At 43.7% G+C, this 26972-nt stretch overlaps 1 protein-coding gene across 9 annotated transcripts in view; it reads left to right on the top strand.

The window, feature by feature from the left end:
* The window catches only part of LOC110515674 (collagen alpha-1(XIX) chain), a 261849-nt gene that overhangs the window by 152248 nt on the left and 82629 nt on the right, over nucleotides 1–26972 (top strand). For 8 of the 9 annotated variants that reach the window (XM_036960934.1, XM_036960933.1, XM_036960931.1 and 5 more), the window contains 10 exons: nucleotides 4794–4847; nucleotides 4960–5004; nucleotides 5578–5610; nucleotides 9861–9899; nucleotides 10070–10117; nucleotides 12427–12462; nucleotides 13628–13672; nucleotides 17290–17343; nucleotides 18371–18424; nucleotides 20730–20810. In XM_036960934.1, coding sequence (XP_036816829.1) covers nucleotides 4794–4847; nucleotides 4960–5004; nucleotides 5578–5610; nucleotides 9861–9899; nucleotides 10070–10117; nucleotides 12427–12462; nucleotides 13628–13672; nucleotides 17290–17343; nucleotides 18371–18424; nucleotides 20730–20810 — 489 coding nt within the window. The remainder of the gene's footprint in view (nucleotides 1–4793; nucleotides 4848–4959; nucleotides 5005–5577; nucleotides 5611–9860; nucleotides 9900–10069; nucleotides 10118–12426; nucleotides 12463–13627; nucleotides 13673–17289; nucleotides 17344–18370; nucleotides 18425–20729; nucleotides 20811–26972) is intronic. The other variant, XM_036960932.1, reaches the window with a different exon arrangement.

The following is a 26972-nucleotide window of genomic DNA, read 5'->3' as shown; positions in this document are numbered from 1 at the left end:
GTAGAAGGTAATAGTCCTATCCTATAGTAAGGTATAAGGTAATGGTCCTATCCTATAATAAGGTAGAAGGTTATAGTCCTATCTGATAATAAGGTAGAAGGTAATAGTCCTATCTGATAATAAGGTAGAAGGTAATAGCCCTGTCCTATAATAAGGTAGTAGGTAATAGTCCTATCTGATAATAAGGTAGCTTCATTGTGAACACCACTCACTGACTCACTCAATCCCTCCCTCCTTTCACTACTAGAGCTCTAGACAGAAATATGAGAGTTCTGCTTCTCTAAAATGTAGCTTGCCTAACATATGTCTCTCTGTGATTGGAGTCCCCTCTCCCTCTCCCTTAGAGAAGTCTGTAGCGTGCTCAGTTCGTGTGTGTGGCGGCATGCTCAATGAGTGTGTGTGTGTTTGTTTGTGTGTGTGGGTTGCACAGTGTGAGGGGATAGGCAGAGTACTCCATGAATCACATCTCCATAACAGCATCTCTCTCCCACTGACAGACAGACCCAAACAGGGGCAGACTGAGCACTGCAGAGGCTAAAGGCAAAGGGAGAAGAGATACAAGGAGGGAGAGAGAGAGAGTGGGAGGTGGAGAGAAAGAGAGGAGGAGAGAGACAAGGAGAGAGAGAGGGTGGGAGGTAGAGAGGAAGAAAGAGAGGAGAAGAGAGAGAGAGAGAGGGTGGGAGGTGGAGAGAAAGAAAGAGAGGAGGAGAGAAACAAGGAGAGAGAGAGGGGGTGGGAGGTGGAGAGAAAGAAAGAGAGGAGGAGAGAGACAAGGAGAGAGAGAGGGGGTGGGAGGTGGAGAGGAAGAAAGAGAGGAGGAGAGAGACAAGGAGAGAGAGAGGGGGTGGGAGGTGGAGAGGAAGAAAGAGAGGAGGAGAGAGACAAGGAGAGAGAGAAAGAGAGAGAGAGAGAGAGAGGGGGGGGGTGGGTGGGTGGGTGGGAGGTGGAGAGAAAGAAAGAGAGGAGGAGAGAGAGAGAGAGAGAGAGAGAGAGGGAGGTGAGGGAGGTGGAGAGAAAGAAAGAGAGGGGGAAAGAGACAAGGAGAGAGAGGGGGAGGTAGAGAGAAAGAAGAAGAGGAGGAGGAGGAGGAGGAGGAGGAGGAGGAGGAGGAGGGAGATAGAGAGAGAGGAGGGAGATAGAGAGAGAGAGATAGAGAGAGAGAGAGAGAGAGGGAGGTGAGGGAGGTGGAGAGAAAGAAAGAGAGGGGGAAAGAGACAAGGAGAGAGAGGGGGAGGTAGAGAGAAAGAAGAAGAGGAGGAGGAGGAGGAGGAGGAGGAGGAGGAGGAGGAGGAGGAGGAGGAGGAGGAGGAGGAGGAGGGAGGGAGGGAGGGAGGGAGGGAGGGAGGGAGGGAGGGAGGGAGGGAGGGAGGGAGGGAGGGAGGGAGGGAGAGAGAGAGAGAGAGAGAGAGAGAGAGAGAGAGAGAGAGAGAGAGAGAGAGAGAGAGAGAGAGAGAGAGAGAGAGAGAGAGAGAGAGAGAGAGAGAGAGAGAGAGAGAGAGAGAGAGAGAGAGAGAGAGAGAGAGAGAGAGAGAGAGAGAGAGAGAGAGAGAGAGAGAGAGAGAGAGAGAGAGAGAGAGAGAGAGAGAGAGAGAGAGAGAGAGAGAGAGAGAGAGAGAGAGAGAGAGAGAGAGAGAGAGAGGGTGTGGCAGTAAGACAACACCTTCGTATTGCCATGTAACCTTGATTTAAACACCTTATTCTCATTGAGATCAAATCTATTTTACAAGAGAGGCCTGAATCGATAAACTATATGGTGAGGTTATATGTTTATTTTATTTTGCATTAATAACATTCATACAGTATAAACTATTCACAAGTCAATTAATGTTCACAATCAATTTATCCACAGAGGCTTCTCCCCTGTAATATATGAATAGGCCCGTCCATCTGTTCATGTATGGCAATCGTCTGCTTGTTTTGTTATGAATAGCTCATAACCCTCCCAACCAATCAGTGACTAGATCACATTAAAAGATAGGAACATCATAATGACTGTTGTTAAAAGCACCATTTGGGAAAGAGACAGAGCGAGAGAGACAGAGACAGAGACAGAGCGAGAGAGACAGAGACAGAGCGAGAGGAGAGAGACAGAGCGAGAGAGACAGAGACAGAGCGAGAGAGACAGAGACAGAGCGAGAGAGACAGAGACAGAGCGAGAGGAGAGACAGACACAGAGCGAGAGAGACAGACACAGAGCGTGAGAGACAGACACGGAGCGAGAGAGACAGACACGGAGCGAGAGAGACAGACACAGAGCGAGAGAGACAGACACAGAGCGAGAGAGACAGACACAGAGCGAGAGAGACAGACAGAGCGAGAGAGACACACAGGACAGACACACAGACACACAGACACACAGAGACACAGAGAGACGGACACACAGACACAAAGAAACACAGAGAGACAGACACACAGACACAGAGAGACACAGAGAGACAGACACACAGACACAGAGAGACAGACACAAAGACACACATAGACAGAGACACAGAGAGACAGACACAGAGAGACAGACACAGAGAGACAGACACAGAGACAGACACACAGACACAGACAGACACGGAGAGACAGACACAGAGACAGACACACAGACAGACACAGAGAGACAGACACAGAGACAGACACTACTTTGTCTTGTTCCTGCTGGAAGCTCTGGTATGGATTCTCTTCGTCTATTTAATGGATGTGCTGTTAAGGAAGAGGGTTTTTATAATCTATAACATGTCTCCTAAGACACACACACACACACACACACACACACGCAGGGAGGCTAACCATCAAAAGGTTCAAAGTTGCCCTGATTGGTCCAGAAGACTCTATGCTGGGGGAGGAAAGAGGAATACAGACAACAGGTGAAGTGTTGTTGAAAGTGAAAAGAGAGTCTATAAATCCGTAGACAGTTACATTTCACACAGCCCCAGTCCAAATGTAGCTGCTCGTTTTACGTCTGTTTGGGGACAGAGAATATCTGCATCCCAAATGGCACCCTATCCCCTATATAGTGCACTTCTATTGACCCGGGCTCATAGGAAACAGGGTGCCATTTGGGATGCACACTATGTGTGTGGCTGTTTCTGTGTGGCAGGCTGTTATCTCTCTCAACAAGGTGTGGGTTTGGTGGAGCTACCCCAGGCTGTCTTGAGAAGAAGCCCATATATTTTGTTGTAGCAGATGAGCTAATTAAACAATGTTCCTATAGAATAGGAATATATATATAGAATAAAACAATAATGAACCATTCTTCAAGTTTTAGGACAAGTTGCAGGGGGTTGATGGAGCTCAGCCAACAGAGAGTAGCAGTAGTCTAGATGGGTGATGTCTGAATTAGGACAGGTTGCAGGGGTTTGATGGAGCTCAGCCAACAGAGAGTAGCAGTAGTCTAGATGGGTGATGCCTGAATTAGGACAAGTTGCAGGGGTTTGATGGAGCTCAGCCAACAGAGAGTAGCAGTAGTCTAGATGGTCAATGTCTGAATTAGGACAGGTTGCAGGGGTTTGATGGAGCTCAGCCAACAGAGAGTAGCAGTAGTCTAGATGGGTGATGTCTGAATTAGGACAGGTTGCAGGGGTTTGATGGAGCTCAGCCAACAGAGAGTAGCAGTAGTCTAGATGGGCGATGCCTGAATGAGGACAAGTGCCTGAATTAGGACAAGTGCCTGAATTAGGACAAGTGCCTGAATTAGGACAAGTGACTGAATTAGGACAAGTGGCTGAATGAGGACAAGTGCCTGAATTAGGACAAGTGCCTGAATGAGGACAAGTGCCTGAATGAGGACAAGTGCCTGAATGAGGACAAGTGCCTGAATTAGGACAAGTGCCTGAATTAGGACAAGTGCCTGAATTAGGACAAGTGGCTGAATGAGGACAAGTGCCTGAATTAGGACAAGTGCCTGAATGAGGACAAGTGCCTGAATGAGGACAAGTGCCTGAATGAGGACAAGTGCCTGAATTAGGACAAGTGCCTGAATTAGGACAAGTGCCTGAATTAGGACAAGTGCCTGAATTAGGACAAGTGCCTGAATTAGGACAAGTGACTGAATTAGGACAAGTGCCTGAATTAGGACAAGTGCCTGAATTAGGACAAGTGCCTGAATTAGGACAAGTGCCTGAATTAGGACAAGTAGCTGAATTAGGACAAGTGGCTGAATGGGGACCTGCGCCACTTCCTGTGTGAGGTCATACTCTATGGATATTGTAGAGCAGGAACCTGCAGGAGTCACTGTGTTGATGTTTTCAGAGAAGGACAGGGTGTTGTCCAGGGTCACGCCAAGGTTCTTTGCCCATCTGGGAGGCGGACACAGTGGCGTTGAGCACTTTAACTTCCCTTCTGCTGATGTCCTGTCCTCACTGCTCCAACCAAGGTCCCTATTTTACAGATATAAAGGACCTCTGAAGAGAGCAGACGCCCACCCATCATTTCTGTGCCTTGTGAATAAGCCTGAGTCCACTCACACTCACTGGGTGGTATTGGCAGTCTGTACAGTCCTATTCCACACAGAGAGAGAAAAGACTGCTGTGTAAAAGACGACAGCTGAAGACTTGATCTGTTGTCATCAAGTGCCATCTATTGGTGGAGAGGAGAATGATTCGATCAGGACCTGTTTGGTTCAGTGTGGAAAACTGCTGCAGTGCAACAGGGCTTTATAGTCCATTCTCTCAGTAGACCCATAGACGCAGCATCTACAATGATACAGACAACATGATGTGTTGCTGGTTATAAGCATGTGCTGTACGATCCTTAGCTCTCTCTCTCTCTCTCTCTCTCTCTCTCTCTCTCTCTCTGTTCTCATCCAGGGGGTGAAGGGTGACTCTGGAATTCCAGGAGACAAAGGAGATCAAGGTGATCCGGTATGTAACACACACACAGCACACACCCTTCCAACACATTATTGTGGTGACATTTAAAGTGGCTGTCATTAACCATGAACACTAAACATTGACCTTTGGCCTTCTCCCTCAGGGTCAGCCAGGTGGAGACGGGGCCTCTGGGATGAAAGGACAGAAGGTGAGTCACATCACATGGTGTGTGTGTGTGTGTGAGAGAGAGAGTGTGTGTGTGTGTGAGCTCCAGTCTGATTACCCCTGATCTATTTATATTTCCTGCATTCATTTCTGTCTAAATCTGGCTGCAAATTAACTCTCTTATAATGATATTTCATCATTGTTAATTGTCACACACACACACACATACACACACACACACACACACACACACACACACACACCATGTGACTCACCTTCTGTTCTTTCATCTCAGAGGCGTCCTTGTTTAACCCACTACAGTATATCAGTGTACCAACCCCACTAACCCAATCAACTGAAACCGGTTGTCATTAAGGAGATGCAAATAGTGTTTGAATGAATGCTACTGTTGGTTATGACTGAATCAATGAGAGAAGAGGTAGGAGCAGATGTTACAGCAGCTTCGGTGGTGGGGGAGATTTCACAATCCTCTGTAAAGCAGGGCTTCTGGATTCTCCCTAAAGAATAGATCAATATCATCCTGAGGTTTTTAAGCATGTCTGTACAGTATGACATCAGGTGGTTTCTCTATGCTCTCTGTGTCTTCTCTTATCAGGGGGAAGAAGGCCTGAGAGGACCACCAGGACCGGTGAGGAGTACATTGTTGTGGCGTTAATGTTTCCTGTGACTGTTTATAACTGAGACATAAAGTCATATTATCTAAGAGACTGTTTTACAGTTCTGTACTGTAGTTTATTTTGGAGTTATTGGAGAGAGGAGTAACTGAGGGACGTAAACAAGACTAGCCTGGACTCTACAGTCGAGGTTGGTCCAGTACATTATCCCTGCTCCACATTCACAATGTTTGGGCTACAAGTTTTTCAGATCTGAGAGTACCTGCAATCCATGCTCTGTCTCCTCTGATCTCTCAAAGCCAATCCTGAATCTACACGTACATGACCTGACTATGTAATTGTAATTGGCCATACCTTTACTGGTGCATGTCAACGCGGCATAGAAAAAGGCTAGTATGTGACCCCAATGGACAGGTAGACCTTTGGTAGACCATCCAGACAGGTAATAGTAGTGAGAACAGACAGACTCTTCCCAGACTCCTCTGAGATCGGTCCTTCTTCATAATTCAACTCCTGGTTTCTTGTTTATCCGCGGATCCAAGTGGCACCGAGCCAACGTCACGTCACCGCACGCTGAACAAATATTCCCTCTGCACTAAGGAACTCCTTCTCTTACTACTACTTTATATCACTCTGTCTGCCTCCCAAATGGCACCCCATTCCCTACGTAGTGACTACTTTTGTAACATGCATGCTACGACTACTGATGTCTTTCACTGAATGTGTCCCAAATGGTTCCCTATGGACCCCGGTCTAAAGAGGTGCACTAAATAGGCAATAGGGTGCCATTTAATATGAATCCCTTATCTCAACTGGAGTCAGGTCCACTTGTTCTTAAACGTTTAATTTACAATTGAACAGTGGCAGGTAATGAGTCCCCCTTAATGGCTGTAAAGCCTTTTCTTGCCTTGCAATTAGTTGTGTAAGAAGTTCTATCAGAACCACTTAATCGGACTCAATTAACTGGACTGGATTACATTTTGAAATTGATTTTTAAGATTGAAGCGATAAGGGAGCAAAATGATTTAAAATTATGTTGCTATTTTAGGCCTATAGTTTTCTGAGGTTTGGTTGGAACACCCAAAGTCCAGTAGGTTGTCATGTGATGATGTCTCTGGCTGGGGCAGCCTTCTCCTTATAATTATCAAATACATTCAGTCAATCAATTAATCATGTGGCTTCCAAACGGTTTCTAAATGCCAAATCAAGTATGCCAATTGTCGAATGCCAAATCCCCCCCTAGCCACCACTCCTGACAGACACACTAGATCTGAGAGGATTGGACAAGTAGCTATACTCTTTATTGTAATGGCTTAATTAATAGCTTCATTTCTGATTGGCTAGGTGGGAGATGTCACCACATTGCTTCCATCCATCTATCCAATCCTCTCTGGTCTACATTAGTGGCTATGGAGTACGTTCATTTACAATTCAGACAGTCAGAAAAGTCATTTAGCAATTCATAAATGGGTCTGTTTGATTATTTAGCTCAAATCTCACTTAAATAGGGGGCTCCCGGGTGGCACAGCGGTCTAAGGCACTGCATCTCAGTGTGCGAGGGGTCACCAAAGTCCCTGGTTCGATTCCAGGCTGTATCACAACCGGCCGTGATTGAGAGTCCCATAGGGCGGTGCACAGTTGGCCCAGCGTTTGGTCTTAGCTGACTTAGTTAAGTGGAGGTTGTATAAAACAAATACTACTAAATGAGCCTTTATCTGTCCACTTCCTACTAACAGATAACGGGTGAATCCCTAATGGCACCAGGTCAATGGTAGTGCACTATATAGGGAATAGGGTACCATAGGGCTCTGGTCAATGGTAGTGCACTATATAGGGAATAGGGTACCATAGGGCTCTGGTCAATGGTAGTGCACTATATAGGGAATAGGGTACCATAGGGCTCTGGTCAATGGTAATGCACTATATAGGGAATAGGGTACCATAGGGCTCTGGTCAATGGTAATGCACTACATAGGGAATAGGGTGCCATAGGGCTCTGGTCAATAGTAGTGTGCTATATAGGGAATAGGGTACCATAGGGCTCTGGTCAATGGTAATGCACTATATAGGGAATAGGGTGCCATTTGAGACACAGTGGGATCATTTCTGCAGTAAAGCGTTTAATTCCATGACTCTGCAGAAACCAGGGTTCAGACCATTCATTAGTGCAGAGGAGGAACCACCAGGCGGGGTTATAGGCATGCGTGACCCCCCATGACCCACAGACAGCCCACACGTGGCCCTTGACCAGACTCTGACTGAAGGCTACAGATATAAGAGACAAGATTAGAACAAATTGCTTTAGGAGGCAGACTGATATTTGGAACTTGAAGCACTAAAAGGCTGATTTCCACACTGAACTTGTTATACAACATCACAGGAAAGATCAGGACATCGTTTTACTGCATGGCCCTCCATGACCCACACGTAGCCCTTGACCAGACAGACACAGAATAATAGGCTAAGCTATGAACAAGAGCAGAAGGCTAAAAGATTAGAACAAATTGACAAACTTGTAAATAGATATTTATGGCAGTCTGAGATGTTGAAATGAAAGCCAAAACAAAATGTATTACCACTAAAATAACCCGGCTCGACCAGACAGACACAGAAGAACAGGAAGACAAGGAACAGGGTTGGAATAAATTGACATACTTGTTCAATAGAATTATCTATATTTTTTGCTAGCTTTTGGAGGCAGACTAACACCGTACCCAAACCGCCATCGTGCACAAATTGATTTTGTCCCCCCCACATCAAACGCTATCACAACACGCAGGTTGAAATATCAAAACAAACTCTGAACCAGTTATATTAATTTGGGGACAGGTCAAAAAGCATTAAACATTTATAACAACGTTGAGTTGTTATTTTACCTGAAATGCACAAGGTCCTCTACTCTGAAAATTAATCCACACATAAAACGGTCAACCGAATCGTTTCTAGTCACCTCACCTCCTTCCAGGCTTTTTCTTCTTTGGACTTTATATGGCGATTGGCATCTAAAACTATTACCATGACGACGACCGACCTCAGTTCGTCTTTCAATCACCCACGTGGGTATAACCAATGAGGAGATGGCACATGGGTATCTGCTTCTATTAACCAATGAGGAGATGGGAGAGGCAGGACTTGCAGCGCGTTCTGCGCCACAAATAGAAGCAACTTCTATTTTAGCGCCTGGCAACGCAGACGCTCGTTGGCGCGCATGAGCAGTGTGGGTGCGATGGTTGAATAACATGTATCTGTACATTTATTTGGCAACGCGAGCGGTGTGGTCAGCATGTCAGATGTTGAACTTGAAGCTACCAAAAACACATCTATACATAATAGCAGGTATCTAGGCTACTATTGTGGTACAAAATCATTGGAAAGCTCAGGACATCATTTTACAGCTTGAAAAGTCGACTTTCCGTTACTGTGGGAATGCGTCCCAGATGGCAACCTATTCCCTATATAGTGCACTACTTTTGACCAGAGCCCAATGGGCACTATAAAGGGAAGAGGAAGCCATTTGGGATACACCGTGACCTTTAACAATCCATACCCTCGCTGGAGGACTGCTCCACAGGGGGGCTTTGTATCCCCACAACAATGATTGGTCGATTCCGGGACTGACTCTCAAAATACATCCCAAATGGCAACCTATTCCCTACATAGTGCACTACTTTTGACCAGAGCCCTATGGTACTATTTACCCCCACTTTAATAGAGAATAGGTGCCATTTGGGATGTACAGGCAGAGGTGCTAGTCTAGTGGAAGAGGGTCTAGTGACAGACAGGCACTCGTCTTCAGTTTCACCGAAAACACCCCTCCCCTCCTTTTCTCTCTTAAAAGGCTTCTTTAGTTTGACTTTGACAACCCCGAGTGCCAAGCCGAGTGCCGGGCCGAGTGCCGGACCGAGTGCCGAGCCGAGTGCCAGGCCGAGTGCCAGGCCGAGTGCCGAGCCGAGTGCCGAGCCGAGTGCCGGGCCGAGTGCCGAGCCGAGTGCCGGACCGAGTGCCGAGCCGAGTGCCAGGCCAAGTGCCGAGCCGAGTGCCGAGCCGAGTGCCGGGCCGAGTGCCGGGCCGAGTGCCGGGCCGAGTGCCGGGCCGAGTGCCGGGCCGAGTGCCAGGCGGAGTGCCGAGCCGAGTGCCAAGCCGAGTGCCGAGCCGAGTGCATTCAATAAGGGAGGTTAGGTGGTACGTCTTACCTACCGAATAAGTGACAATGAAGAAGACAGCTAATTTTCTCTCTTCTATCTTGTCTGTCCTTTCCATCCAGGAAATGACAGCTCATGGACTGAGACATCTGTCTGGCTCTGTAAGTAGAAACATCCTACGTAGTTACCGTTAACTTCTGTTCTGTTCAGTCATAACATAACGGCAGTCGTGCTCTGACTGCTAACCCAATATTTTATGTTACCTTGATGAAAGTTATTTTATATCAAATGTTCCGCATTTCATAATGACCTTATTTCTATTTTATTTTAGGAGGCTGAATCAGGAGAGAAGGGCCAGAAAGGAGAAATGGGTGATCCAGTAAGGATAGGATATGTACCAACCTGCTCACAGTGTTCATACGATTTGTCTATAATTAACAAGTGTAAAAGAAAACCGCTCCCCCCTTGTCCATTTAATCTATTTCATTATTCATCCGCTAAACTGATCCTAGATCAGCACTCCTACTCTGAGATGCTTCGTGAGTATGGGTCCAGATCAGAGCAAGACTAATATATTGATGTTCACGGCACCAAGATACAGTTTGACTCTGTGTCAAATCAAATCAAATATTATTTGTCTCATGCGCCGACTACAACAGGCCTTACCGTGAAATGTTTACTATCAAGCCTTTAACCAACAGTGCAGTTCAAGAAGAGTTTTATATATATATATATATATTTACCACATAAACTAAAGTGAAAAAAAAATGGAAAAAAAGTAACAAGAAAATGACATAACAATAACGAGGCTAAATACAGTGGGGGCAATGTAAATAGTCTGGGGGGGCAATGTAAATAGTCTGGGGGGGCAATGTAAATAGTCTGGGGGGGCAATGTAAATAGTCTGGGGGGGCAATGTAAATAGTCTGGGGGGGCAATGTAAATAGTCTGGGGGGGCAATGTAAATAGTCTGGGGGGGCAATGTAAATAGTCTGGGTGGGCAATGTAAATAGTCTGGGGGGGCAATGTAAATAGTCTGGGTGGGCAATGTAAATAGTCTGGGTGGGCAATGTAAATAGTCTGGGGGGGCAATGTAAATAGTCTGGGGGGGCAATGTAAATAGTCTGGGGGGGCAATGTAAATAGTCTGGGGGGGCAATGTAAATAGTCTGGGTGGGCAATGTAAACAGTCTGGGGGGGCAATGTAAATAGTCTGGGTGGGCAATGTAAACAGTCTGGGGGGGGCAATGTACATAGTCTGGGTGGGCAATGTAAATAGTCTGGGTGGGCAATGTAAATAGTCTGGGTGGGCAATGTAAATAGTCTGGGGGGGCAATGTAAATAGTCTGGGTGGGCAATGTAAATAGTCTGGGTGGGCAATGTAAATAGTCTGGGTGGGCAATGTAAATAGTCTGGGTGGGCAATGTAAATAGTCTGGGTGGGCAATGTAAATAGTCTAGGGGGGCAATGTAAATAGTCTGGGGGGGCAATGTAAATAGTCTGGGGGGGCAATGTAAATAATCGCTTAATGATGAGCTTTGAGGACACTGTGGTTTTGTGTGCACTATGTAGGGAATAGCCTGCCATTTAGGATACATCCAAAACATATATGAAAGAGCTGTTGGCAAAGAATCTAATAATCAAATATAAAAAAAAGAATACAAAGTTCAAAGGAGGTCAATCTTTATCGTGCCACACATCAACATTAGACTTCAACAATAGTTACAGGGTTTAGAATGAATGTCATAGACTTCAACAATAGTTACAGGGTTTAGAATGAATGTCATAGACTTCAACAATAGTTACAGGGTTTAGAATGAATGTCATAGACTTCAACAATAGTTACAGGGTTTAGAATGAATGTCATAGACTTCAACAATAGTTACAGGGTTTAGAATGAATGTCATAGACTTCAACAATAGTTACAGGGTTTAGAATGAATGTCATAGACTTCAACAATAGTTACAGGGTTTAGAATGAATGTCATAGACTTCAACAATAGTTACAGGGTTTAGAATGAATGTCATAGACTTCAACAATAGTTACAGGGTTTAGAATGAATGTCATAGACTTCAACAATAGTTACAGGGTTTAGAATGAATGTCATAGACTTCAACAATAGTTACAGGGTTTAGAATGAATGTCATAGACTTCAACAATAGTTACATGGTTTAGAATGAATGTCATAGACTTCAACAATAGTTACAGGGTTTAGAATGAATGTCATAGACTTCAACAATAGTTACAGGGTTTAGAATGAATGTCATAGACTTCAACAATAGTTACATGGTTTAGAATGAATGTCATAGACTTCAACAATAGTTACAGGGTTTAGAATGAATGTCATAGACTTCAACAATAGTTACAGGGTTTAGAATGAATGTCATAGACTTCAACAATAGTTACAGGGTTTAGAATGAATGTCATAGACTTCAACAATAGTTACAGGGTTTAGAATGAATGTCATAGACTTCAACAATAGTTACAGGGTTTAGAATGAATGTCATAGACTTCAACAATAGTTACAGGGTTTAGAATGAGTACAGTACAGATGCTCCCCAAAAGTACTTAAGTAGTACTTTAAAGATTTTTTCTTAAGTACTTTACACCAGTGCTATTGTGTCTCTCTTGTGTAAAGACATTGGATTTACAGGATGAGGATAATGGTTTATATGATCCTTTTCTTCAGGGACAAAGAGGACTCCAAGGACCACATGGTTTCAAGGTAACCAGTTCAGTCTAAGTATTCAGATGAAGGACAAGCATTACATACACTTTAAAGGCTTCATCTACACTGATCTGAGTACTGTATAACCTTTGACATTGGGTTTGGTTATCTACACTGATCTGAGTACTGTATAACCTTTGACATTGGGTTTGGTTATCTACACTGATCTGAGTACTGTATAACCTTTGACATTGGGTTTGGTCATCTACACTGATCTGAGTACTGTATAACCTTTGACATTGGGTTTGGTTATCTACACTGATCTGAGTACTGTATAACCTTTGACATTGGGTTTGGTTATCTACACTGATCTGAGTACTGTATAACCTTTGACATTGGGTTTGGTTATCTACACTGATCTGAGTACTGTATAACCTTTGACATTGGGTTTGGTTATCGACACTGATCTGAGTACTGTATAACCTTTGACATTGGGTTTGGTTATCGACACTGATCTGAGTACTGTATAACCTTTGACATTGGGTTTGGTTATCGACACTGATCTGAGTACTGTATAACCTTTGACATTGGGTTTGGTTATCGACACTGATCTGAGTACTGTATAACCTTTGACGTTGGGGTGGCAGGGTAGCCTAGTGGTTAGAGCGTTGGACTAGCAGCCGACATTGGGTTTGCAAGTTCAAATCCCCGAGCTGACAAGGTACAAATCTGTCGTTCTGCCCCTGAACAGGCAGTTAACCAACTGTTCCTAGGCCATCATTGAAAATAAGAATTTGTTTTTAACTGACTTGCCTAGTTAAATAAAGGTAAAAAATAAAAAATTCAAATGGGTTTGTTAAGTACACAATGATATACAATAACACATATACACATGATACTGTATATGAGCAGCCTGGAATTGAATAGGAGCCCAGTACACAAATAAATTATATTTGAGGAATAAAAAGTGATATGTATTACAGTGTGTTAGAACTGGGAGTTCTATAAAGTCAGGTTGAATTGCTCTGTTTGGTAGGTTTTCTTTCTTGAAGCCAGACGCTAAATAGATTTTCTCAGGGTCTCACTTATTAATACATGTCCTGGAGTAATTATGGAGAAAAACAAATCTAACCTTAAATGGTCTCTCTCTCTTTCTCTCTCTCTCTCTCTCTTTTTCTTCTTTCCCTTCCCCCCTCTCCCTCCTTTCATTACTGATTTAAAGGGAAGCTTAGGACTACCAGGTCCAAAGGGAGAGCCCGGCCCAGAGGTAAACACCCGAGATAATCAAACTATCACCAGAGAACCAATAGCCTCTATCACCAGAGAACAAAGAGTCTCTATCACCAGAGAACAAATAGTCTCTATCACCAGAGAACAAAGAGTCTCTATCACCAGAGAACAAATAGTCTCTATCACCAGAGAACAAAGAGTCTCTATCACCAGAGAACAAATAGTCTCTATCACCAGAGAACCAATAGCCTCTATCACCAGAGAACAAAGAGCCTCTATCACCAGAGAACAAATAGTCTCTATCACCAGAGAACAAATAGTCTCTATCACCAGAGAACAAATAGTCTCTATCACCAGAGAACAAAGAGTCTCTATCACCAGAGAACAAAGAGTCTTTATCACCAGAGAACAAATAGTCTCTATCACCAGAGAACAAATAGTCTCTATCACCAGAGAACAAATAGTCTCTATCACCAGAGAACAAAGAGTCTCTATCACCAGAGAACAAATAGTCTCTATCACCAGAGAACAAAGAGTCTTTATCACCAGAGAACAAATAGTCTCTATCACCAGAGAACAAATAGTCTCTATCACCAGAGAACAAAGAGTCTCTATCACCAGATAACAAATAGTCTCTATCACCAGAGAACAAAGAGTCTTTATCACCAGAGAACAAAGAGCCTCTATCACCAGAGAACAAATAGTCTCTATCACCAGAGAACAAATAGTCTCTATCACCAGAGAACAAATAGTCTCTATCACCAGAGAACAAAGAGTCTTTATCACCAGAGAACAAATAGTCTTTATCACCAGAGAACAAAGAGACTCTATCACCAGAGAACAAAGAGTCTCTATCACCAGAGAACAAAGAGACTCTATCACCAGAGAACAAAGAGTCTCTATCACCAGAGAACAAAGAGTCTCTATCACCAGAGAACAAAGAGTCTCTATCACCAGAGAACAAAGAGTTTTTATCACCAGAGAACAAAGAGTCTCTATCACCAGAGAACAAAGAGTCTTTATCACCAGAGAACAAATAGTCTCTATCACCAGAGAACAAAGAGACTTTATCACCAGAGAACAAATAGTCTCTATCACCAGAGAACAAAGAGTCTTTATTCACCAGAGAACAAAGAGTCTCTATCACCAGAGAACAAAGAGTCTTTATCACCAGAGAACAAAGAGTCTCTATCACCAGAGAACAAAGAGTCTCTATCACCAGAGAACAAATAGTCTCTATCACCAGAGAACAAAGAGTCTTTATCACCAGAGAACAAAGAGTATTTATCACCAGAGAACAAAGAGTCTCTATCACCAGAGAACAAAGAGTCTCTATCACCAGAGAATAAATAGTCTCTATCACCAGAGAACAAAGAGTCTTTATCACCAGAGAACAAAGAGTATTTATCACCAGAGAACAAAGAGTCTCTATCACCAGAGAATAAAGAGTATTTATCACCAGAGAACAAAGAGTCTCTATCACCAGAGAATAAAGAGTCTCTATCACCAGAGAACAAATAGTCTCTATCACCAGAGAACAAATAGTCTCTATCACCAGAGAACAAAGAGTATTTATCACCAGAGAACAAAGAGTCTCTATCACCAGAGAATAAAGAGTCTCTATCACCAGAGAACAAATAGTCTCTATCACCAGAGAACAAAGAGTCTTTATCACCAGAGAACAAAGAGTATTTATCACCAGAGAACAAAGAGTCTCTATCACCAGAGAACAAAGAGTCTCTATCACCAGAGAACAAATAGTCTCTATCACCAGAGAACAAAGAGTCTTTATCACCAGAGAACAAAGAGTATTTATCACCAGAGAACAAAGAGTCTCTATCACCAGAGAATAAAGAGTATTTATCACCAGAGAACAAAGAGTCTCTATCACCAGAGAACAAATAGTCTCTATCACCAGAGAACAAATAGTCTTTATCACCAGAGAACAAAGAGTCTTTATCACCAGAGAACAAATAGTCTTTATCACCAGAGAACAAAGAATCTTTATCACCAGAGAACAAAGAGTCTTTATCACCAGAGAACAAAGAATCTTTATCACCAGAGAACAAATAGTCTCTATCACCAGAGAACAAAGAGTCTCTATCACCAGAGAACAAAGAGTCTCTATCACCAGAGAACAAATAGTCTCTATCACCAGAGAACAAATAGTCTTTATCACCAGAGAACAAAGAGTCTTTATCACCAGAGAACAAATAATCTTTATCACCAGAGAACAAATGGTCTCTATCACCAGAGAACAAAGAGTCTCTATCACCAGAGAACAAAGAGTCTCTATCACCAGAGAACAAAGAGTCTTTATCACCAGAGAACAAAGAGTCTCTATCACCAGAGAACAAAGAGTCTCTATCACCCAACAATACCCAACAACACAAGCTGTATGATCCTCTGCCATTGTACTTATTGGTACAGTAGAATTAAACTGTTTGGATTGACACAGGAAACAGAATTTATTACATTGTGTACCAAGTACTCAGATACCCTAGATCACCTTTAGTGCACCTGTAGTTGGTTTAGGTTCTAGTTCAGGTTCCCTGAGCAGCTAGTGGTCATGCAACTCACCCCAGGAACTAGAACTAGGTCTATATGGCATGACAAGTGCTTAATTACCTCAGGTCAAACGTTTGAGCAATTTATATTGGTCTACAGAGAGAAATGACTATCTTAAACTCTATGGACTCTTGGAAGACTAGCCCTTGGGGATTAAAATCCTGATCAAATTCTTATCAACCAGTACGACTAATCAAACGTTTGAGGCTGGGCCACCTGTTGACTGTAAGTGGAAGTGGGTCGTTCAATATAGCTACTATAGAACACTTGAATAGCTCCTGTTTTCCTCCACTGCCCTCTGATACCTAAAGAGGATGGTCAAGCTCCCAAACCAGACAGATTGCTGCAATTCTCACAGCAGGTCAAACACCAAAAGATTGCTGCAATCTTCTTTCTTCCCCTACAGTTTGTCCCCTACAGTCTGGTATTTGGGAAATGGTTCATTGGTCTTTTCAGTTCTTGATATTTACCCATTTGATTCTTGACAGATATAACTTCTAAATGCCTTTTGAGCTTGACACAACTGTCGAATCCCAGACTCTAAATTTAAAATAAAATAAAACTGCCGGATGTCCTGAAGGGTATTCTACAAAGTAGGATCAAGGAGTTAGCCAGTAAATATCCCCAAATAACCTTATTTTTTAAGAAAGGTAAGCTTGAAATGGGCTTGGTCTAATTGACTGAACAACCAAAAACACATACACGTTTAGCTTTCTTAATGAACCAGAAAATCAACAGTTATTTCTGGTTATTTATCAAAGTTAGCTGGTTAACTAATTAAACCTACTTTGTAATATATCCCTCTGGTGTCTAGTAGCTAGCTACAGTCTACACATTTCCAACCCCTCCCGAGATGTCTTCTTCTTAGCATCCAACTTCCAACCCCTTTGACGACCAGAAAGGCCTCCAGAACAACATGTCTTTACTGGGGTGTACAGTTGGCAGCTCAGGAATACAACTCTCTGAATCAGAGAGTGATTGCTGGGGCTGCCTGCAGTTAGCCAGACAGGCAGGTCACCATGGGCCAGGCTGTGATTACTAGAAGAAGGGATATTAGACTCTAACACTTCTCTGACTGTTTTCCAGGGTAAAGAAGGTCCTCGTGGACTCATCGGACTCCCAGGGATTGCAGGAGAGACGGTGAGTAAAAGACATGTTACTTAAAATACATGTATTAAGTACAGTTTGAACCAGGGGTGTGGTCAAAAACATGTTACTTGAAATACATGTATTAAGTACCGTTTGAACCAGGGGTGTGGTCAAAGACATGTTACTTCAAATACATATATTAAGTACCGTTTGAACCAGGGGTGTGGTCAAAGACATGTTACTTAAAATACATATATTAAGTACCGTTTGAACCAGGGGTGTGATCAATTCTAGTTCAATTATGGAAGATATTTTTAGTTCCTGAGTTGAAATGGAATTGGTTCCTGAGTTGAAATGGAATTGGTTCTTGAGTTGAAATGGAATTGCTTCCTGAGTTGAAATGGAATTGGTTCCTGAGTTGAAATGGAATTGGTTCCTGAGTTGAAATGGAATTGACCCCACCCCTCCTGAAAGAACAATCTCATCTTCCTCCTTCTCTCATGTCTCCCTGTTCCACTGTTCCCCCAACTACACCTACCAAAGGACAATAAGGAAACACATAGATAAACCGCTGAGGTGAGACAGAGAGAAAGTAAGAGAGAGAAGATGAGAGCTGATGAAGGCAAAAGGGGGGGGGGGGGCAAAGTCTTGAATTGTTACACAGACGATCAGTAATTCAATTTGAGAATGAATTAGTGGGTAGAGGCAGATCGGAACGTTTTACGTTATGAGGGAGCAGAGGCAGGCATGGTCCCCAATCTGTTGCTGCACCTGCTGTACCTATAATGAGTATCTGTCTTTATTCAGAAGCAGGAGAGGGAAAGAGAGGCATTTCATCCTGGAAAAGGGAAAGGATGTTGAAACATGGTGGGCCCGCTGATGCGGAGAGGAGGAGAGAGATAAATGTGTCTGTATGGTAATGGGAGGTTGGGCGTGTGTGTTGAGGGGGCAGTAGTTGTACGTGTTTGTGTACTTGTTCACATCTATGTGTGTGTGTGTGTGTATGTGTGTGTGTGTGTGTGTGTGTGTGTGAAGACCTGGTTGACAGATGTGTCTCTGTTCTGTCCTCCGTTTCTAGGGATCGCCGGGGGACCAGGGAATACCTGGTAGAGACGGTCTGAAAGGAAACAAGGTAGAGCTTCAAATCAAGTCTTACACCTTTAAGAACAGACCTGCAGGCAGACATTAGACAGATGTTTCACCATCACCGTAGAGGATGATGCATGACTATCAGATTGGATAGCCACTATCTTCCTCTTTTAAGGGGTCATACTGGGGTATAGTCTGTATTAAGTGGTTATACTGGGGTATAGTCCTGTATTAAGTGGTTATACTGGGGTATAGTCCTGTATTAAGTGGTTATACTGGGGTATAGTCCTGTATTAAGTGGTTCTACTGGGGTATAGCCTGTATTAAGGGGTTATACTGGGGTATAGTCTGTATTAAGGGGTTATACTGGGGTATACCCTGTATTAAGGGGTTATACTGGGGTATAGCCTGTATTAAGTGGTTATACTGGGGTATAGTCCTATATTAAATGGTTATACTGGGGTATGGGCCTGTATTAAGTGGTTATACTGGGGTATAGTCTGTATTAAGTGGTCATACTGGGGTATAGCCTGTATTAAGTGGTTGTACTGGGGTATAGTCTGTATTAAGTGGTTGTACTGGGGTATAGTCTGTATTAAGTGGTTATACTGGGGTATAGTCTGTATTAAGTGGTTGTACTGGGGTATAGTCTGTATTAAGTGGTTATACTGGGGTATAGTCTGTATTAAGTGGTTATACTGGGGTATAGTCCTGTATTAAGTGGTTATACTGGGGTATAGTCCTGTATTAAGTGGTTCTACTGGGGTATAGCCTGTATTAAGGGGTTATACTGGGGTATAGTCTGCATTGAGGGGTTATACTGGGGTATACCCTGTATTAAGGGGTTATACTGGGGTATAGCCTGTATTAAGTGGTTATACTGGGGTATAGTCCTATATTAAATGGTTATACTGGGGTATGGGCCTGTATTAAGTGGTTATACTGGGGTATAGTCTGTATTAAGTGGTTATACTGGGGTATAGTCCTATATTAAATGGTTATACTGGGGTATGGGCCTGTATTAAGTGGTTATACTGGGGTATAGTCTGTATTAAGTGGTTATACTGGGGTATAGTCTGTATTAAGTGGTCATACTGGGGTATAGCCTGTATTAAGTGGTCATACTGGGGTATAGCCTGTGTTAAGTGGTTGTACTGGGGTATAGTCTGTATTAAGTGGTTCTACTGGGGTATAGTCTGTATTAAGTGGTTATACTGGGGTATAGTCTGTATTAAGTGGTTGTACTGGGGTATAGTCTGTATTAAGTGGTTGTACTGGGGTATAGTCTGTATTAAGTGGTTATACTGGGGTATAGTCTGTATTAAGTGGTTGTACTGGGGTATAGTCTGTATTAAGTGGTTATACTGGGGTATAGTCTGTATTAAGTGGTTATACTGGGGTATAGTCCTGTATTAAGTGGTTATACTGGGGTATAGCCTGTATTAAGTGGTCATACTGGGGTATAGTCTGTATTAAGTGGTTATACTGGGGTATAGTCTGTATTAAGTGGTTCCACTGGTGTATAGTCCTGTAGACTGTGCATGGTGAGCTCAGCTCTATCGTGGCCTGTACACACACACCCATCTCTGACAAGGCTGCATGCTACAGTTTATAAAATACTGCCGGGTCTGTTTCCATCACGCACACAAACACGCTGTGGACTAAAGAAAAAAATACAATAATATTGTTTTGGGTTGTAATTTCCTAATTAACCCCTGTTGTTGTGTAAAATGATTCCAGTAGGGTGACAGATATCCTCAGCTTTAGCCTCTGACTCCCCCCCCCCTACCTCCCACACTGTGTGTGTCATTCATAGTGAAGTGGAGTGACAGATATCCTCAGCTTTAGTCTCTGACTCCCCACCTTCCCTCCCCCCTACCTCCCACACTGTGTGTGTCATTCATAGTGAAGTGGGGTGACAGATATCCTCAGCTTTAGTCTCTGACCCCCCCCCCCCCTCCCTCCCTACCTCCGATACTGTGTGTGTCATTCATAGTGAAGTGGGGTGACAGATATCCTCAGCTTTAGTCTCTGACTCCCCCCCTCCCCCCTACCTCCCACACTGTGTGTGTCATTCATAGTGAAGTGGGGTGACAGATCAGTCACTCAGAGTCACCCCCTGTACTGTAGAGATGACACGGCCCATCAGTCACTCAGAGTTACCCCCTGTACTGTAGAGATGACACGGCCCATCAGTCACTCAGAGTCACCCCCTGTACTGTAGAGATGACACGGCCCATCAGTCACTCAGAGTCACCCCCTGTACTGTAGAGATGACACGGCCCATCAGTCACTCAGAGTCACCCCCTGTACTGTAGAGATGACTGTCTGTCTATCTCTCTCCCTAGGGGGACTCTGGAGATGTGATGGGACCCCAGGGCCTGCCTGGACCCAAGGGAGAGCCTGGAGAGCCAGTAGCTGAACAGCTGGTGAGTTTGCTGAGAGCTCATAGGGCTCCGGTCAAAGTAGTGCACTACAGTATGGAATAGGGTCCCATCTGGGACGCAGGCAGACACTATTATCACTTTATCAGCCTTATCCACACACACACACACACACACACACACACACACACACACACACACACACACACACACACACACACACACACACACACACAGTAGATTAGTATATCACTTTGGAATTCAGTGCATGGTAATCAGTCATCACTGGACACCTGATCTCACAAACAGACACACACAAACAGACACACACAAACACACACATAAACACACACACACACACACACACACAGACACACATACACACAGAGTAGTAGATCAGCTAGAAACAGCTGCGACGACAGCAGCAAACATGTTGACTGAGAGGCGTGCCTGTCGTAGCACAGCCCTGACATCATGCAGATGCAATGCTAGTAAGTAATCCAGCATTCAGTGACACCAGCCACGGTAATGGCCTCTCCACCTCCGTTCTGAGGCTTACAGCTGTCAGCAGACTACTTTGTGGACCCGGCTTTGCATTTAGAAGTGTTCATTACATGCAGGGAACTACCAAAATGAAGGAAACGCCAACATAAAGAGTCTTAATAGGGTGTTGGGCCACCATGAGCCAGAACAGCTTCAATGCACCTTGGCATCGTGTCGGAAATTATTTTGGAGGATCCCACAACATTCTTCCACCAGAAATTCCATCATTTGGTGTTTTGTTGAAGTTGGTGGGAAACGCTGTCTCGGGTGCCGCTCCAGAATCTCCTATACGTGTTCATTTGGGTTGAGGTGGTACTGCACCTGCAGTACCAGCTAGTTAGTTACCTGTACAGACACAGCACCTGCAGTAACAGCTAGTTACCTGTACAGACACAGCACCTGCAGTACCAGCTAGTTAGTTACCTGTACAGACACAGCACCTGCAGTACCAGCTAGTTACCTGTACAGACACAGCACCTGCAGTACCAGCTAGTTACCTGTACAGACACAGCACCTGCAGTACCAGCTAGTTACCTGTACAGACACAGCCACTGCAGTACCAGCTAGTTACCTGTACAGACACAGCACCTGCAGTACCAGCTAGTTACCTGTACAGACACAGCACCTGCAGTACCAGCTAGTTACCTGTACAGACACAGCACCTGCAGTACCAGCTAGTTACATGTACAGACACAGCACCTGCAGTACCAGCTAGTTACCTGTACAAACACAGCACCTGCAGTACCAGCTAGTTACCTGTACAGACACAGCACCTGCAGTACCAGCTAGTTACCTGTACAGACACAGCACCTGCAGTACCAGCTAGTTACCTGTACAGACACAGCACCTGCAGTACCAGCTAGTTACATGAACAGACACAGCACCTGCAGTACCAGCTAGTTACCTGTACAAACACAGCACCTGCAGTACCAGCTAGTTACCTGTACAGACACAGCACCTGCAGTACCAGCTAGTTACCTGTACAGACACAAACCCTGCAGTACGAGCTAGTAGCAGACCTTAACAGTCAAGATGTGTGGGTTGACTTGACTGTGTTTCAGACCTGGGTTCAAATACTATTTGAAATCATTCACATTTTTAGAGAGTTTGCTCCAGCCTACCTCGATTGCCACATGGGTGGGTTTATCATATTGGAACTATTCTATTGGGTCCATTAAGTAGAGCATTCTCAGTCAAGCACAAAGTAAGTATTTTCAATATGAGGTAAAAAAAATGTAACCCAGGTTTTCTGCGTTTTGCATGGTGCAAGCCCAAGCAGTGATGGCAGATATCAGCTAGCAGTATAGGTATGAGTTCTGAATGGCACCCTGTTCCCTAAAGCTGTTCCAAAGCCCTGGTCAAAAGTAGTGCACTATGTAGGGAATAGGGTGCCAGCTCTCAGGATAGGCTAGGGCAATAATGTTTGTTTCTACATGGAAGGTGCTAAACTGAACATTAAGCATGACAGTGGAACTACTCATTAGGTCGGAGCGCACACAAACACACACACACACATTAAGAGCTAATGTGCTCGGTAGAGCAGAGTAATAAGAGAGATGTTTGCATGTTAATGGTGTCAGGGAGAGGAATGTCTCTAAGAAAGTGAGTAGGTAAACAAGTGTGGAGGAGGGCAGGATGGAGGGATATAGAGAGGGAAGGATGGAGGGATGTAGAGAGGGAAGGATGGAGGGATACAGAGAGGGAAGGATGGAGGGATATAGAGAGGGAAGGATGGAGGGATGTAGAGAGGGAAGGATGGAGGGATACAGAGGGAAGGATGGAGGGATACAGAGGGAAGGATGGAGGGATGTAGAGAGGGAAGGATGGAGGGATACAGAAAGGGAAGGATGGAGGGATGTAGAGAGGGAAGGATGGAGGGATGTAGATAGGGAAGGATGGAGGGATATAGAGAGGGAAGGATGGAGGGATATAGAGAGGGAAGGATGGAGGGATACAGAGGGAAGGATGGAGGGATGTAGAGAGGGAAGGATGGAGGGATGTAGAGAGGGAAGGATGGAGGAATGATGAGAGGGAAGTATGGAGGAATGTAGAGAGAGAAGGATGAATGTACTTTGGTGCAAAAAGTGCAAATCAATAACAGAACAAAAGTACAAAAGTATCTATATCCACAGTAAAAAGGCTGCTCAGCAAGGAGGAGGCCAATGCTCCAAAACTGCCATAAAAAAAGCCAGACTATGGTTTGCAACTGCACATGGGGACAAAGATCGTACATTTTGGAGAAATGTCCTCTGGTCTGATGAAACAAAAATAGAACTGTTTGGCCATAATGACCATCGTTAAGTTTGTAGGAAAAGGGGGGAGGCTTGCAAGCCGAAGAACACCAAATGGACAGTGACCTCAAGCATACTTCCAAAGTTGTGGCAAAATGGCTTAAGGACAACAAAGTCAAGGTATTGGAGTCGCCATTACAAAGCCCTGACCTCAATCCTGTAGAAAATTTGTGGACAGAACTGAAAAAGCGTGTGCGAGCAAGGAGGCCTACAAACCTGACTCAGTTACACAAAATTCACCCAACTTATTGTGGGAAGCTTGTGGAAGGCTACCCAAAACGTTTGACCCTAGTTAAACAATTTAAAGGCAATGCTACCAAATACTAATTGAATGTATGTAAACTTCTGACCCACTGGGAATGTGATGAAAGAATAAAAGCTGAAATAAATAATTATCTCTACTTTTATTCAGACATTTTGCATTCTTAAAATAAAGTGGTGATCCTAACTGACCTAAAACAGGGAATTTTTAACTAGGATTAAATGTCAGGAATGATGAAAAACTTAATTTAAATGTATTTGGCTAAGGTGTATGTAAACTTCCGACTTCAACTGTACTTTTGATACCTAAGTATATTTAAAACCAAATACATTTAGACTTTTACTCAAGTAGTATTTTACTTGAGTCAATTTTTATTATCTTTACTTTTACTCCGGTTTGACAGTTGAGAACTTTTTCCACCACTGCTGATTTTACTGGTGACCAGCCTTCACTGTGTTTTCATGGTTCCTTCACTGAGTTTTCATGGTTCATTCACTGAGTTTTCATGGTTCATTCACTGAGTTTTCATGGTTCCTTCACTGAGTTTTCATGGTGTTTTCACTGTGTTTTCATGGTGCCTTCACTGAGTTTTCATGGTGCCTTCACTGTGTTTTCATGGTTCCTTCACTGTGTTTTCATGGTTCCTTCACTCTGTTTTCATGGTGCCTTCATTGTGTTTTCATTGTGTTTTGCTGGTGACCTGCCTTCACTTTGTTTTATGCTGCCTTCACTGTGTTTTCATGCATCCTTCATTGTGTTTTCATGGTGCCTTCACCGTGTTTTCATGTTGCCTTCACTGTGTTTGCTGGTGACCAGCCTTCACTGTGTTTTCATGGTGCCTTCACTGTGTTTTCATTGTACCTTCACTATCTTTTCATGGTTCCTTCACTGTGTTTTCATGGTGCCTTCACTGTGTTTGCTGGTGACCAGCCTTCACTGTGTTTTCATTGTGCCTTCACTGTGTTTTCATGTTGCCTTCACTGTGTTTTCATGGTGCCTTCACTATGTTTTCATGGTGCCTTCACTGTATTTTGCTGGTGACCAGCCTTCACTGTGTTTTATGGTGCCTTCACTATGTTTTCATGGTGCCTTCACTGTGTTTATAGGTGACCAGCCTTCACTGTGTTTTCATGGTGCCTTCACTGTGTTTGCTGGTGACCAGCCTTTGCTGTGTTTTGGACTCATGCTGGCTTGCAAAGTGATGTTTGAATCCTATTGGAATCCAGGCAGAGTGGGGATATCCAACAACTGGAAGTGTTTTTCACTCACAACAACATGGTTTCTGTCACGTTCTGACCATAGTTCTGTTATTTTATCTTTGTTTTAGTATGGTCAGGGCGTGAGTTGGGGTGGGCAGTCTATGTTTGTTTTTCTATGTTGGTTTTTGAGTTCGGCCTAGTATGGTTCTCAATCAGAGGCAGCTGTCAATTGTTGTCCCTGATTGAGAGTCATACTTTGGTAGCTTGATTTAACATTTGAGTTGTGGGTGTTTGTCTTCCGTGTCAGTGTTTGTCGCCACACGGGACTGTTTCGTTCATTTCACGTTTATTGTTTTGTATTTCGTAGTGTTCAGTTTATGTTTTAAAATAAACATTATGGACACTTACCACACTGCGTTTTGGTCCTCCGATCCTTCTCGCTTCTCCTCCTCAGAGGGGGACGAGATCCCTTACAGTTTCAGAATGACTGGCAGGGTTAAACAGAAGAATAAATAACCATCTAAACTGGAACAACAGCTCAGTAATGGGTGCAATAAGTCCAACTAACAGATTGGATTAGTTTAGAAAAATGTATGTTATGTATCTTTGTGTAGCATAATATTAATTCATCCGTAAACACAACATTACGTTCCCAGCAGGGAACATTAGATGGCACAGTCTCAGTAGGAGGAGCCTAGTATGCTGATTGTTGTTACTGCATTCATTGTTACTAACCAGTGTATTCTAAATAGTATTTTGTATGATTAGTACTACACAGTATGCAGTTTAAGTAAGTAGTGGGCAAGCAAGATTTGGGACACGGCCTGTGAGTAGTTGAGGAGGGCAGTGATGGAGGGATAGAGGGAGGGGGGTGGATAGATGAATTAAGGTGAGAGAGAGCGAGAGAGAGAGATGACATTTAAACCGTTCTTTATTGGCACATTTCAACTTATTTACATATTGAATTTAGTGCCAATTCAGATGACACACCACTACACCCTTGAGGAAGTAAAACCAGAGTAACACAGGTTATTTGAGTTCATCCAACTATTTTAATTTGTCCTCTGAACACTTCTTAAAATGTGGGGGAGCTTTATTTCAGAACTGCTGCATTAGCATGAAGCAACGTTTCAGATGGCTGATTTACATTGTGCAAATGCAGGACTTAGTTGGAGCACTAATGCATGCTGAACACAGAAATCCATTTTCCATCAAGGGGGTGTACTGTAAATAATGCTTATCCCCGATCCCAATCAAGGCTGCGTCCAGAATGGCACCCTATTCCCTTCATAGTGCATCATTTTTGACCAGGACCCATGGGGCCACTATATAGGGAATAGGGTGTTATTTGGGAGACACCCCTGGACTTCTGTGTGTGTGGCAGCAGCAGAGCATTATGGGTCTGACTTCGCAACGTAGACGCTGTTAAAACATGTTGTAGGAGAGTATTGAACACAAGGCTCGCGGTGAAATGAAGTGTTCCTGCCGTTTGCCCTGTGTAGATGGAGGTATATTCCCATTGAAGTCTCACACAGGCTGTAGCTGTGCTGCTGGGAGACACACGGTCTCGTTCTCAAAGTGAATTGCTGATGTGTGATTTGCAGTAGATTAATTGTCTGGCTTGTTTGAACTTTCCTACATGGATACTTTATTATTTAGTCCTACTTTACTATTTATCTCTAACTACATGTACATATCTACCTCAATGACCTCGTACCCCTGCACATCCACTCAGTACTGGCACCCCTTCTATATAGACACGTTATCATGACTCAGTACTGGTGCCCATTGCAGACAGTATAGACACGTTATCATGACTCAGTACTGGTACCCCCTGCAGACACTATAGACATGTTATCATGACTAATTCTGTATCTTTTATTACTTCTATTATTATGTGTTTAACTTTCTG

Source organism: Oncorhynchus mykiss, chromosome 23, assembly GCF_013265735.2.
Source record: "Oncorhynchus mykiss isolate Arlee chromosome 23, USDA_OmykA_1.1, whole genome shotgun sequence".
NCBI lineage: Eukaryota > Metazoa > Chordata > Actinopteri > Salmoniformes > Salmonidae > Oncorhynchus > Oncorhynchus mykiss.
Note: the sequence above shows the minus strand (reverse complement) of the source record. Positions and strands in the feature narration are given on the sequence as shown.